The sequence below is a fragment of the Dendrobates tinctorius genome, unplaced genomic scaffold (assembly GCF_039654945.1).
Source record: "Dendrobates tinctorius isolate UK_male_01 unplaced genomic scaffold, ASM3965494v1 ptg000015l, whole genome shotgun sequence".
NCBI lineage: Eukaryota > Metazoa > Chordata > Amphibia > Anura > Dendrobatidae > Dendrobates > Dendrobates tinctorius.
The window spans coordinates 16170070-16185903 of record NW_027361683.1 but is presented as its reverse complement, the minus strand read 5'-3'; the positions used below and the strand labels follow the sequence as shown (position 1 = coordinate 16185903).

At 39.1% G+C, this 15834-nt stretch overlaps 1 protein-coding gene across 1 annotated transcript; it reads left to right on the top strand.

The window, feature by feature from the left end:
* The first annotated feature begins 3960 nt into the window (after positions 1–3960).
* Positions 3961–12827, top strand: LOC141075457 (uncharacterized). Its single transcript, XM_073562524.1, has 2 exons — positions 3961–4220; positions 9456–12827. Exon 2 carries the CDS (start codon positions 9462–9464, stop codon positions 12123–12125), a length of 2664 nt encoding a protein of 887 aa, XP_073418625.1. The 5' UTR covers positions 3961–4220; positions 9456–9461; the 3' UTR covers positions 12126–12827.
* Positions 12828–15834: the final 3007 nt, after the last annotated feature.

The following is a 15834-nucleotide window of genomic DNA, read 5'->3' as shown; positions in this document are numbered from 1 at the left end:
GCGCTCATGGGTCCCTGCTCGCTTGGTACATGCAGATCGCCTGGTTCGGGCTTTCCATGCCAAGTACCCGGGGAAGCCTGGGGGTCCAGAGGCACCCCGTTGAGAGGGGGTACTGTCATGATCCCAGTGTAGGTTTTTGAGCTGCACACCTGGGGTTAATGTCTGGAGCTCGGTGCAGGTTTTGATCTGCACACCTGGGGTTAATGATTGTGGCCTCTTTCTGGTTCTGGGAGAGCTTCTTAAACCCCTGGGAAGCTTCAATCCCTGCCAGTTATAATTTTTCCTTTGGCCTAGTGTGCTGACCCCTGTGTGCCTGTTTGTTGCTATAGCTTGTTTATATGGTTCTGACCCGGTTCTGTTTCCCCTTGTGAGTTTGCCTGTTGATTTTGTACAGCGTTATTATCTCTGTGTATGACTCATTGCCTGTGACCTGACTACTCTCTGCTCGCCCCTGTTGTACCTTTGCAGCTATCTTTGTGTGTTACTTATTGGCTACGTCTTGACTATTCTCCCTGTCTATGCCCCCTGGTAACTTTGTCTCGCAGTTACCCTGCTAGGAGTTATCTTGCAGCTCCTAGCTTTGTGGAGTTTAGGCCACGCCCCTAGCAGTCACGTGCTTCAGGTCCCTCGGCTCTGAAGTACGCATCTACTCGGCTGCTGCCTGCTCCACAGGTATCTTTGAGCACTGTTCGCTTTACTCAGGACACGCGCACTGGCTCAGTGAGCAAGTTCAGTGCGGTGTTCCTGACAGTGTTCATCACATCTTGTTCAACCATTAGGCAGTAGAAACAGAACACTTGCCTCAAAGGCTGCATGAGCTTATGGCTGGGACCAGGGTCATGTTCCTAAAATTGAAGGGGCAACATCGCTGGTATGCAGTGGGTGTGATCTCAGAAGGAAGGGAGCAGAATAAACCCTTCTTAAAGAATGAACGGGCCTGGTTGAGGCTCCTTGAGGCGGATCGAGACAGGGCTACTACCACCCTCAAAAGAGCATACAGTCCTATGCAGGAGCAGACGATGGTTCAGGTGACACGGTGGGATGTTGCCAATTTCTTTATCTCTGGGGCTCCGGCACTACCAACACTGGGTCACTTGTAGCCCAGGCACCTTGGGATCTGGCTCTAGGAAGCAGGTGGAAGCTGTCCAAAAAACCTCCAGAAGGAGAAGAAGAAGTGGACACCTGAGTAGGATTACTGTATTACCCTCCTTATAATTTTTTACTGGTTTTGTACTTTGTACAAAGCCTTTATAAAGGAGGAGTACAGCAATTACACTTTAAAAATATTTGACTGAGGCCTGCCAGGTTTTGCCTTTCAGGGGTCCATGGATAATCCTCCTTATAATTTTTTCATGGATTTACACTTTCTGCAAAGCCTTTATGAGTGTAGAAGTACATAAACTACACTTTCAAATTATTTACATTTCAAATTTATTTCTGAATTCAATTAGTCATCATACAGTTTAACGTGGTTTTTGGTACATTAGGGTGGTATGTAAAACTCCAAAAAAGCATTACAAAATTTGGCTCGGTTAAATTACTCACCTATACAGTATTCCGTGGCCTGGAGTAAATTTCTGAGATGACACTGTATTCAATTACTCATACAGAGAGTATTATGTGCTCTGAGATACATTTTGGTGCTATATAACACTTAAAAAAAAAGTTCAAAAATGTATCTAGATTAAATTAGTCATCCATACAGTATAATATGTTCTGGGGTGTATTTCTTTGGTATATAACCATCCAAAAAATTGATCAAAAATGTATTTGTTGTTATATGGCTCATCCATAGTTTAACATATTCTTGGATAGATTTCGGTGTTATACAAGCCTCCGAAAAATTGTTCAAAAATCAATCTGGTATCATATTGCTCATCCGTAAGGTATTACACCTGCTTGGGTACATTAAGGTGGTATCCAACACTCCAAAAAATTTTTTAAAATGTATTGGTGCTATATTGCTCAATCACACAGTATTATGTCTTCTTTGGTACATTTTGGTGGTATCTAACCCTCCAAAAATGTTCAAAAATGTATTGGTATTAAATTGCTCATACATAGAGTTTTCCATGTTCTTAGGTAGATTTCGGTGCCATTTAGCCCTCCAAAAAATTGTTAAAAAATGTATTGGTATTATATTGCTCATCTGTAAAATATTACATGTTCTTGGGCATATTTCAGTGGTATAAAATCCTCAAAACAAGTTGTCACATATTTTTTTAGTACCATATTGCTCATTCATACAATATTATGCATACTTGGCTACATTTCGGAGGTATGTAAAACAGATAAATCCAGAGAGAAATTTAGATTCAATTACTCATGCATACAGTGTTACTTGATTTCTGTTACATTTTGGTGTTATATAAAACTGCCACAAAAATTATTGTTATAAAAATCCAAAAACACCTTCCAAAATTTTTAATGGATTCAAGGATTCATACATATACTGTAATGCGGTACTTTTTATGAATTCAATGATCTATACATACACTTTAATGTGCTTTGTGTAAAACTATGGTGGATTAACATTTGTAAGAACTTCTTGGCCTGGTACAGTTCACAAAATATTTTTTTGTCAAGAAATGTACTATTGTCGTATATACTGTAGAACCTGCTCTGTGTGATATTTCATTGGTTTGAAATAGAAACAAAAATTGGCTTGCTACAGGTGTACACTTTCTTAGTAATCTAATAAGCCTGTCCAGTTGTTGCCTTCAAGAGTGTACAGATGACCCTGCTTGTAATTTTTGGAAGGCTTTGCACTGTGCAGAACTTTTATGAGTGTACGAGTACCACAGCAATGTTTTGCTCACAATATTTGAATGAGGCAGCACAGTTGGTGCCTTCAAAGCTGTATGGATGACCCTGCTTATTATTTTTGGAAGCCATTGCACTCAGTGTATAGCCTTTATTAGTCTAGGAGTACCACTACCTGACAGTTTGAAAAGAATGTGTATGAGGCCTTTCTTTATGTCTAATACAGGGTGTATCTGAGTCCCTCTTACATCACATTTTTGGCAGTTCTTCCTTCCTTCACAAATTACACTGATATTTCCAATTTTTCCTTAAAATGTTAATTTTGGGTTATTTTTTTAATCCGTTTTAAATTTTGCCTTATATAAAAGTCATTATACAGAGAAGAATGCTTCTAAACATTTTTTTCTTGTAAACTCCAATTTCTTGTTTATTTTGAATGTTTTTTTCTCAGTCCTTAAAGTGGAGTAAAAGTGTGACACAATTGTTTTCAGCAGCGATGTGGGAGAGATGTTTTCAGGGGTCTTCCTCAGGATGTTAACCTTCAATTCAACACTTTTTCCATATATTTCATGTAAAATATCAGTATTTCTATAATAAAAAATATACAGAGTCTAGTCCAGCTAGCAGAGGCTCTGGTTAGAGTGTGACTGAGCTATTCTGGATTCCTTGGCTCACACAGCTGTCTCTCTTGTCAAATGTATAGGTCAAGATAGTCAAAGCTGTCAAAATGTGACTATTTAGAGATAATGAATGGTTCTAAAGATCTCAGACTTTAGGCTTAAATATCTCAGACTAAGGTAATGCATAAATAACTGTATGCATATTGTTAAAATAACTACGGTTCACTTAATATGGAAGAACTTCTGAACATAGTGGCAAGCCACCATATGTGGTTGTAGTTTATAGGTCAGAATAGTATATAAAGCCGGTCTAACTCTTGTTCAGGAGATCTCATATCCCTTGAGACTCTCGAACACCCGGACAGCTGCTCAAGACTATATGTAAGAACAATGCTCGTTTTCTCTTCAAATAATTATTGCATGTCATGAACTTACTTTTCTTCATTTTTGTAATCACTTTTTGAATGAACAATTAAAAACAAGATTTATTTTATCCTCAACATTGCTTTTACTTTTTGATTCTCAACCGTGCAAGAAGATATATATATATATATTTTTCTACATTTTGGCGAGCCGTAGCCAGCCTGATCTTTTGTGCTAATTTTGGTTGGCATTCCTTCCTCGATTGTACAAGGGGGGAGCACGAACTCTGCTAAAAAACCACCTGTTGTACAAGCTTCCTCAGGAATTCCACTATTTCACGACACAAAGATCACACTGAACCTGAAGACGACGGGTGAGGATCGTAAAGAGCTGCATGCGTCTCATCCAGACGGAGATCTGAGGATTGCATAAGGACACAGAGGACCATCCATTGACGGGAAAGACTCTCAATAGGTGAGAAAAAAATATAATGGATTTTATACATGATTATGCTAAGAAAAGTAACATAGATTTCAAGTTTGTTCATAATCATACGGATGCCCAATTATGGTCTAGTTTGTATAATCAATGTGAGGCAGAAAATGTTAAAATTGACAAAAGGTTTTTCTCAGTAAGAAAATTACAAAGGAAACTTCAGAATGTTATGCAGCTAGTCCATGTGTATAATAGCTTAGTCTTTGAGAAAACTGAACCTAACACCTATAAAACATGCATTGTCACACAAGACATTAATCACACTGACACACCAGGTGACACACAAGAGTCTGACGGGGATTACTTTGATTGTCCAAATTGTTTGATTTTGTCAGAACATATAGAACAATTGGAAGATCAAATAGATACCAGGACAGAGTTATTGTCTAAATTACGACAAGATATAAAGAGGGTTTCTGTTAACACAAGATCAACAGGTAAACAGGAGGACAGTGTTGCCTCTTCATTTGTACCAAATATGCAAAATCCAGATGCTTCAGTAGAGGAATTAGAGGCAGTAGAATTACAACGGAAAAAATTACATGACAGAGCAGCACGCATTAATCTGAAAATACACGATCAGCTAATGAAAATTGTAAAAGACATTCCAAATTACAATGATAAGATGGATGCCTTTTATAATGCGGACACTTTTGAATCAAACACAGACAAATACAATCTGAATGATGAGCAAAAGAATAAAATATTCAAAGTTTGGTTACCTTCACATATGGGAAAAAGATTACAGACCACACCCAGATTAAATGATGAGAATGAAATGGCACATAGTACAAAAGAAGACAGACTTAGACAATTAGTATTGTTTACAACTGGAGAAGACATGCCTACAGTTGATATTTTAGGGAGTTTACAAACAAATATTTCTGAAGACCCATTCTCTTTTTTGGTAAAGTTTGAACAGGCCTATAGGATGGTAATGGATCTCAGGCCTCACGAAGAGCCAGCATCCATGATCAAATTTTTTGTAAAGAAGTTCAAGTACTTAGATCCTGCCTCAGTGCAATTGGCTAACACTCAGCCATCATTGCAAGAAGCAACAGTTTTTATTGACAGAATAAGGAGATCCATGAAACAAAATCAGGTCAAGGCTAAAATAGCGATAGTTCATGAGAAGGAAGACAGTCAACTGAAACCTAGAGCCACAGTATTCTCCAAGAGCAGGGATTACATTGAGCATAGAGGTAAAAATACTACACAAAGGAACAATATCCATTGTTATTTTTGTGGTATACCTGGACACTTGAAGTGGCAGTGCAGGAAATTTTTGAGAGCAGAATCAGAGATGGGTACACAAGGAACAGGTAAGCTTGGAAGGGAAAACGGACTCATGCCAAAATCATACACCACACCTTCCGCACCTGCATTACAATTATCTGCACCTGCTCATACTACCAACAGACAAACACAGTCACCATATGCACCATTAATCAGACAGATCAGAGAAATGACAGTGAAGGAAACAGAGTCAAGGGATAGAATTCCAAGGTCTTTTAAAAAGGACACAGGTCTTCTCCCATCTCCTTCATCTTTCTGACAATCACAGACTATTCCTGTACCACATCCATTGGAATTTGTGACTCGAGTTACATTGGATGACTGTGGAAGACCATTTATCAAAGTAAGTTTAGCAGGACAGAATGCTGTATTCCTCATTGACACAGGAGCTCAGTTAAGTGTTACAAACCTTGATTTGAAGCTAAACCCAGATTCACCAGTTTGTACAATTGTCGGTTTCAGTGGAAAAGGTGGAACTAAAGCAACCTTAGTTCCCAATGTGATTTTAGAAATACCTAGTTCTTTCAAAACAGAAATTGACATCTGGTATTGTCGTGATTCTGAAAATATACTTGGCACAGATTTTATGCAGAAATTCGGATGGGTAGTTGACCTAGGAAATCAAGTGATCTGGAAAGATTCCAATGGTTGTAAACCGGTAGTCATTGATCCTAATGATTATAGCCATGTTGGAAGTATTTGCTTGAATGATGTGGTGTCATCTGACCATTTGTGGCCTGACACTAATGATGACAAGGTATTGACAGAAATTGTACAGCTTTTTCCTTCTCTTTGGGCTCAGTTCAGGAATCAGGTTGGAACAATGAAAGACGTTATCGTGAATGTGGAGGGGCGTGATCCCCCGCCACAGCGTCAGTATAAATTGCCTCCAGAATCAATTGACTCTATGTCAAAGATCATACAGGAATTGTTAGATCAAGGTGTTATCCGAAAGGCTAATTCTGTAAGTAACAATCCTTTGTGGTGTGTTTTGAAATCTGATGGTTCTTATCGAATGATATTGGATTTACGGATGTTCAATAAGCATACACCCAATGTCGCACCAATTGTGGCAGATACTCATGACATGATGGCAAGGTTAAATGCAAAGGCCAAATACTTCTCTGTACTGGACATTAGCAATGGTTTTTTCAGTATACCTCTTGAAAAGAGTTGTCAGTATAAGTTTGCATTTACTTTCTTGGACGAGCAATATCTGTTTTGCAGGTTACCTCAAGGAGCACATTTGTCACCTAGTGTTTTTCATCAGGCATTGGCAAAGGTATTATCCAGATTTTCGAGGCCTGATTGCATTCTGCAATATGTGGATGATATTTTATTGTCTACAGAGGATAAAGAGACACATGTTTCTCTTCTGACAGAATTGTTTGAGTTGCTGCATGATGCAGGGTTGAAATTGAACACCAAAAAGGTCAAATTGATGCAGACTGAGGTCAGATTTTTAGGGGTGCTGTTGAGTCCAGGAAAAAGGCAGCCACTGCAGGAAAGAATTGAGGCAATTGCTTCCCTACCAATTCCGACATCACACAAGGCATTGAGACATTTTTTAGGTCTTATGAATTATTCAAGGGATTTCATTGAGAATTTTGCAGATAAGGCCAGACCTTTATATGATCTTTTGAAAGGTGAAAACAGTGATTACTTTGGTCCTTGGGGTGATGAACAGCAAACCTCATTTGAACAATTGAAAATGAATTTACAAAATGCACCTGCTTTGTCCACAGTAGATCCTTCGGCTCCATTTGCTTTGCAAGTGCATACATCAGGAACATCTGTTTCTGCTGTATTGCTGCAATTACATGGGGAAGAGTGGAGAATTTTGGGCTATTTTTCAAAACTTCTCTCACCTGTTGAAAAAGGTTTTGAGACCTGTGCAAGACACTTGGTAGGTGTGTACTTTGCAGTCAAAGCAACCGAACATATTGTCGGGTTCAACAAAATCATTTTGCAAACTCCTCATTCTACACTAAAACTTCTCTTTGAGAATAATATCCCAGGTGTGTCACATCAGAGATTTGCTCATTGGTTATTGTCATTGTCTCCCAAACAAATTGAGGTAGATTACAAGGCCAAATATGTTCTTCCTCAGCTGATGCAATATGAAGGACAAACTCATGATTGTTTACAGTCTTTTCAGGATCCAAGTCCATCACTTTTCAGACGGAAAGCAGAGGTAACAGACGAACCAATTTTTGTAGATGGTTCCAGATTCTATTCAGATGGGCACTATTATTCAGGATATGCCATTTTTTATCCCAAAAGAGGACAGGTTGTGAAGCACAAATTACCGAGTCATTTTTCAGCTCAAAGAGCAGAGCTAGATGCAGTAAAAATGGTACTACAGCTGAATGAAGCAGATGATCAGTGTCCCATTACAATCTACAGTGATAGCTCTTATGTTGTAAGATCACTGACAGATTACTTGTCAGTTTGGGAAAAACGAGGCTATGTAGATTCATCTAATAAGACTCTTGTTCACAGTGACACACTGAAGACAATTTTCAGGATAGCATCAAAAAACCCTAATGGTTTTGCTATTGTCAAGGTTCCGGCCCATAAAAAATCTGATGATGAATTATCTGTTGGAAATGCAACCGCAGATATGCTAGCCAAAGAGGCAGCCCTGACAGGAGAAGAGGTGTTTGAACCTGAACCTCTCGAGGTTTCAGCAGTTCAAAGAACAGACACGCATATCCCTTCTTTTGCGGAAGAACAAGAAAAAGACTCATCTCTTGTTGCTTCCCGGGTTGATCCAAAACCTCCCTTTGTTTGTGAAAACGGGGTTTTGTGTCATGACTTAAACGGGGAGTTGCGTCCTGTTGTCCCAAGACATCTACAGGTTGAGTTCACAAAATACAATCATGAAAGTTTGGGTCATTTGGGCCAACAAAAATTGTTAGGCATTCTCAGAGAGAAATTTTACTGGGAAAAGATGGAAGAGACAGTGCAAAGTGTTGTTCAATCATGTCTCATTTGTGCCCAAATTAATCCAAGACCAAAAGGACAGAAACCGCCACTACTCCGAATCGCACCTGCAGATGGTCCATGGTCTACGTTACAAATCGACTACATTGGACCGTTACCATCAGGTAAAAATGGTCTCAGGTATGCATTGGTTGTAGTAGATGTTTTTTCTAAGTGGGTTGAAATTTTACCTGTCAGGAAAGATGATGCTTTGTCTACAGCTAGAGCATTAGTTAATCATGTCTTTTGTACTTGGGGGATCCCAAGAATGATCACCTCTGATCGAGGAAGTCACTTTACAGGAAAAATCATGCAAGCCGTTTGTGCTATTCTAGGGGTACGACAGCAGTTTCATGTACCCTACCATCCACAGTCTGCTGGTATTGTGGAAAGGATGAATAGAACAATAAAATCCAGAATTGCCAAGATGTTATTGGACAAAGGTAATACTTGGGTTGATGCAGTACCTTTTGTACTGTTGAGTGTAAGAGGAACAACCTCTGCCACAACTCAGTTTACTCCTTTTGAACTGATGACAGGAAGAAAAATGCCATTGATTTTTCCTCATGAACCATTTTTGTCTACACCACAAAAAGATGCTGTTGTAAGGTCCAAATGGTTGCAATTGTTACAGGAAAATTTGAAAAAGATTCTTCCACATGCTGCATCAAGAATGCAGAGAATGGAGCCACCATATGTATCCAAATTCAAGAAAGGGGCTCTAGTGATGATTAAAACTTTCAGGAAGAATGGACCTTGGGAAAGTAATTGGGAAGGTCCCTTTGAAATTATCGAAACCATGGGACAAGTGATGATACTTGTGCAACGAGCATCTAAGGTGGTTAAAAATACCCGCAGACAACAAAAATTGTGGGTACATGTTGATCAATGCAAACTGTATATTGCAAAATAATGATACTGCATTTCTTTTAGGAAGAAATGGATTCCAATAAGAACTGGAATACGAAACTCCACGTCCTTGATGGAAGGGATTCAACACCAATCCTTCAGGAGAAAAAGAAATTTCCCAGGAAAAGCTACTATCTGATGGGAATCACATTTCTGCTGTTTTGTACTGTTTCAACTGTGATCTACGCTGAAGATATTTCACACCATGGAACAAATACTAGTGAAGTGAAGGAACTTTTCAAAGGAACTTTACATCCAAGGAAACCAAGAGGAACGAATCTACAAAGCTTAATAGATGAGGACATACCGGACGATTCAGTAGATATTACTGGAAACATTTGCATGGGTTTTGGTGTAAAATGCTGTATTGAGCTACACTTCATACATGACACTGACATAATATTACATGCAGCCACAGGACCTAAGACGAAGTTCACACAGTTACAAGGAGATTATATACACAATAATAAGACAGGCACATGGGAATGTAGTCCTACAGATGTGTTATTCTGGAATATAGAGATAAGAGGTGAAGAGAAAGCTGTGTGGTCAGGCGACATTACAAATGATATGATCGCAAAAGGGAAAGTTGAAACATCCAAAACAGATGCTTGGTTAAGGACACAACTATTTGGGAAAGTTTTAGATCCTGCATTTCTTTCTATTACAGAAGGAGACGAGGATTGGGTAAAAACATGGAATTTTCAGATAACCAGAGAACCAGTACAAGTACAGGTATCTGTAGTTTTTACAGTTTCAAATACTATAGCTCCAGAAGTAAGGGTTACACCACAAGCAGTATATAGTCAAGAAAATATGTCTCCTTTATTACTAAAATGCAGCACGAGGTTAGAGCTACCTTCAGAATCTTTGTTAATATGGACCAAAGATAAATCATTTTTGGGAAGTTTTTCAAATGGTCCAACAAATGTTATACACAGAGGTCAATCCGGTAACGTGAGATGGTTAAATAAGGATTTTATTTTTTCTGTAGATAATCCATCTCCTAAGGATTCTGGACTTTACCAATGTTGCATTTTAACGAAATATAACTACAAACAATGTAGAGATGTAAAGGTAAATATATGGTCAGCAGTAGATAATGTATGCACACAGACAAGATTTCAACCATCTACTCCTTTTCAGATCAATCAGTTCCAAACTAAACCTCTGTTACGAGATGGAGTGTTTCTGACCATGGTATGGACCTTTAACATGTCTAACTGGAAAATCTCTTCTAGATATCCCCAGTGTCAACCACATCTCACTAACATGGAGATGGGAATAGAACAATGGTTTGGGAAAAGAACTTCAACACAGGTTAGAAGTAAGAGGGGAGTGTTAGAAGGTATTTTGGGGGGATTAGGAACAGTAGGAAGTTTAATTAACACTATGGACATTCATACACTTAAATCAGATCTGGAAAATATTGGGTATATTGGAGGAAAAGGGGTAAAGATTCAGAAAAGTTTGAATCAAGTCCTTGAAAAGATGGTTTTGAACACTGCTACTGTATTGGGATCTTCTGTATCACATCTTCAGGATGCTACTTTAGCTTTAATGGAAAGTGAACAGGAATCTCAAGTGGCCAAAACATGTCTAGAAATTCAGATTGAATATTCCACCAATCTGAAAATGATTGCACAAGCCTTACAAAGTGGAATTACCCCTTTACGGCTAATAAGAAATTTGCCCATAGAATATAACTTTGCGTTAAACCATACAGATTTGTGGGTAAATAAGTGGTTAGGATGTGAACAGAACATTTGTGTAGGAACATCATTGATTCCAGTGTCAGGAAGAGAAGAAACCCTGGTTCCTATAGGTGTTCTGGGAATTCCTGTCAGTCCTACACAATTGCTATATTATCAATTACAATACACAGATTTTGCATTTGATGGTACAAACATTGAACAATTAGACATTTCGTCATGCTTAAATTTTGTTTCCAAGGTAATGTGTCTACCTGGACAGGATAAAGTCATTTATCATTCATGTTTCCATAATCATACTTCTTGTCATGCCAGAGTTGAGAATGTCCACACGATACATGACTTGGTGACACCAGCAAGCGCTAACAAAACTTGTTTCCAAGTCATGTCAGGAAAAGAAGCAGTTTCTGCATTCTTCTCATCTTGTGTACATGTCGAAAATCTGACAATGGGTTTATATTGTATTGAGGGAAATGTTAAAACTCTCACAAAGAAGGAAGGAAGTATTAATATTACGTCAATAAGCTCAAGACGTCTGAAAATCCTTCCGATCCAGTTCAATTTGTCACAAGTCAATAAATTCCCTTGGGATTTGTGGACAAATGAAATAAAGAAAGACAAGGGTTTATTAAATCTGCTGACAAAACAATTAAAAGAAGCTGAAATTGTATTTAGACATGAACAAGGTAATCTAAATGATATTGAACATGAATGGACGAGTATGTCAGGCTCATCTTGGTGGAGAAATTTAGGAAAATCTGTAACCAGTTGGTCACAGTCTTCAGCGAAAATGGCAACAGGAAATGTATTGTCTAATCCGATCGTTATTTTATTTATCATAGTTTTGCTGTGTATAATATATCAAATAATTATTATGTGTAAAATTAGGAGAATTTATAAGAATATAAAGATAGAAATGAAAAAGGAAGATGATATTTTAAGAGAGATGTTAAAACGAAAAAAATATAACTCTCTGATCTAATTTTTGTTTTTACAATAGGTTTGAAAATTCAGATGACATTCAGGGCAGATGGTGATACAAGGTTTTCAGAATAAAGAATGAATGTGATACGAATGGTGAGAGAATGAGTTAGGATTGATTATGATATGTCTCAAATCATAATCAGGGGGGATTGTAAAATATCAGTATTTCTATAATAAAAAATATACAGAGTCTAGTCCAGCTAGCAGAGGCTCTGGTTAGAGTGTGACTGAGCTATTCTGAGTTCCTTGGCTCACACAGCTGTCTCTCTTGTCAAATGTATAGGTCAAGATAGTCAAAGCTGTCAAAATGTGACTATTTAGAGATAATGAATGGTTCTAAAGATCTCAGACTTTAGGCTTAAATATCTCAGACTAAGGTAATGCATAAATAACTGTATGCATATTGTTAAAATAACTACGGTTCACTTAATATGGAAGAACTTCTGAACATAGTGGCAAGCCACCATATGTGGTTGTAATTTATAGGTCAGAATAGTATATAAAGCCGGCCTAACTCTTGTTCAGGAGATCTCATATCCCTTGAGACTCTCGAACACCCGGACAGCTGCTCAAGACTATATGTAAGAACAATGCTCGTTTTCTCTTCAAATAATTATTGCATGTCATGAACTTACTTTTCTTCATTTTTGTAATCACTTTTTGAATGAACAATTAAAAACAAGATTTATTTTATCCTCAACATTGCTTTTACTTTTTGATTCTCAACCGTGCAAGAAGATATATATATATATATTTTTCTACATTTCAACATTTTCACTGCCTCTCTGACCTCTTTGTTCAAGCAATAGGGATTGTATTAATAGGAGCTCTGCCTTGGGTCATTATCCTATTGGAACATTAAACTTACACAGCGCAAGAGCTACTGTACATAGTTGGTATGGCATGGTTTTGCAAATTGGGATGACAGCCAACCTTACATCCTCTATCATTTGTGACTAATTACAGCAAGAACCTCTAATTTTAAAATTTGTTCTGCATTTCATAGATATTTTTCTGTGATTTAAAAACTTAAAATTTAAATTGTCTACCCATAACACTTTTCTATCATTTCAATTTTTGTGTTTTCCTCTTATTTTAATAACCAGTTTCATTATTTTCCTGTAATTGGCCATATGTGGCTTTTACTAGTGGTGAGTGAACTTGGCAAACGTTTTTTGAACAATCTCAAATTCGGTACGAACGTAGCACATTCATAGTTATCCAATGTAAATTTCACTGCGCTTACTCTGCAAAAAAGCTGCAATAAATGTGTATCTAGAAAAATGTTGCACCAAAAGGGTACCACAAATATACCAGACCCAGTCCCTGCCAGGTGGCAAATGGTTAAATAACATACAGTGGCTGTGCCCCGGGAACACTATGCAGACTGGCCCCTCACTGCTAGCAGCAGAAAGTGGTGAGATATAATCTCCGCTGATAAGGATGAAAGGTGTAGTAATTAGGTTCTGCTAATTCAATTAGGCGCCACAAAAAGTTGTTTGGATATGCAAACTGCTATTGTTAATAGACAGTAGTAAAGTGAGGCACTTACTTGTTTAGCATGGCGGCTGTCCACGTGACGCCACGCCCCGCCCCCCCCGTGCCCCGCGTTGCGCCGACGGCGGCGCCCCGGCCGAGCCCGCCGCCAGCCCCCGCCCCCCCAGCTCCCCGCCCGCACTCCCCACGCGCCGCCAGCATGCTGATTTCCAGCAGCACACAGTGGCAGCTGTATACCCGATACTCAAGAGACAGGAGAATGAGCTTCAAAAAACCAAAGATATTTATTAACGAAAGTTAAACAAAAGGGAAAAGGTGCCTGAGGGAAGGACCTTCTGGATCATGACACTGCACAGCATAGTAAAGCACTGGTCAAGGTATACCCCTATACAGGGATTCCCCCCGTAACAACACCAGGAGGCATAAATGCCGTGAATCCCGGACCAGAGAGTCGACCCGTACAGGCCAAATAGAAGAGACTGTGGAATACTGGCTCTGTGGGTGGAGAGAATCCCAGAAGCTACATATAATCCCGGAAAGGCTGATTTAGCCGGCAGTGGTATCTGGATGGTTCCATGAAGAAAGGCTTGGCCAGACTGGAGTGGGATCCAGAGTGTCCTGGGGAATCCATTATAGGGAACTGCCAGAAGAGGATTCTATGGAGACAGATGTATCAGTTTAATGCAAAGCAACAGTCTTCAGATTGCAGAGCACTGCAGAGTACAGCAGAATGTGGCCTAAGCAGGAGGCAATTATCCTACAGAATGAACACATTGCCCAGGCACCTCCCTTAAGGGGAGGATGCCTTTTATACACAGATCATCACAGCACAAACAGCCTTAATAGAGAACAGGTGTCCTGCTGCTATAAGTATGTTCAGTAAGCTAGCAAGCAGTGCCCTCATTCTTTTTGGCATCTGTTTTGATCTATGTGTTTATTGTTATGCTGTATTGTCTATTGTCTTTACAAGTCCCCTTTGAAATGTAAAGTGCTGCAGAATATGCTTTCACTATAGAAATAAAATGATTATTATTATTATTATTATTAGAGTTGAGCGACTTTTGGTTTTTTAGGGTCGCGTTTCGTTTCGTGAAACCCGACTTTTCCAATAGTCGGGTCGAGCAAGATCGTCCGATTATAGGGAAAAGTCGGGGTCGTCCCAAAACACGAAACCCAATGTAAGTCAATGGGGAATAAAAGTCGGCAGTGAGAGGAGGACAGGAAACACACCAACAGTGCCCATTTGAATGCCAAAAGCATCAATTCTTCTTACTTAAGCTTGTCAACCTTAATTAACTTCATAATACAAGTTACGCACTGAAAAATGGGGGTTATTTGGCTACAGACTGTGGGGGGGAGGGCTGGCTCCAGGTTTTCATGTGCCCTGGGCGAAAGAGCGCCCCTTTAACACATACCACAACTCATCATGCTCCGATACGGCAGAGAAATAGCGGTATAGTACAATGAAAAATACCTCACTTTTTACATCTCATGATGAGGCCCATCTATTTCTCCATACAGAATCATTGGTCCCATATAATGTTTGAAACAGTATATGATGAGCTCCACATAATGCTACAGTATATGTTGGTCCCCATGGATGAAGCTCTACTGTCTTATGGGCCCAAATAATGCTCCAAACATAATGGGCCCCATTTCTAATGCTCTAGTGTATAATGGGCCCTGTAAATGCTGCTCCAGTGTCTGATGTCCACCTTTGGAATGTTCCAGTGTATGGTGGGCCACATCTATCATTCTCAGACGGTGTTAGGCTCAGTATGGATTGCACGTGATTGCACAAAGGTGAGAAAGGGTACCGTATCCCCAGATAACATGTATGGATAGTGTACACATTCAAAATATATGTCTATACATCAGGAGGCAGGCTCAGACGGTGTTAGGCCCAGTATGGATTGCACGTGATTGCACAAAGGTTAGAAAGGGTACCATATCCCCAGATAACATGTATGGATAGCGTACACATTCAAAATATATGTCTCAGGAGGCAGGCTCAGACGGTGTTAGGCCCAGTATGGATTGCACGTGATTGCACAAAGGTTAGAAAGGGTACCGTATCCCCAGATAACATGTATGGATAGCGTACACATTCAAAATATATGTTTCAGGAGGCAGGCTCAGACGGTGTTAGGCTCAGTATGGATTGCACGTGATTGCACAAAGGTTAGAAAGGGTACCGTATCCCCAGATAA

Excerpts from the sequence above, each read along its gene's own strand:
- LOC141075457 (XM_073562524.1), top strand. The coding sequence starts at position 9,462 with ATGGATTCCAATAAGAACTGGAATACGAAACTCCACGTCCTTGATGGA.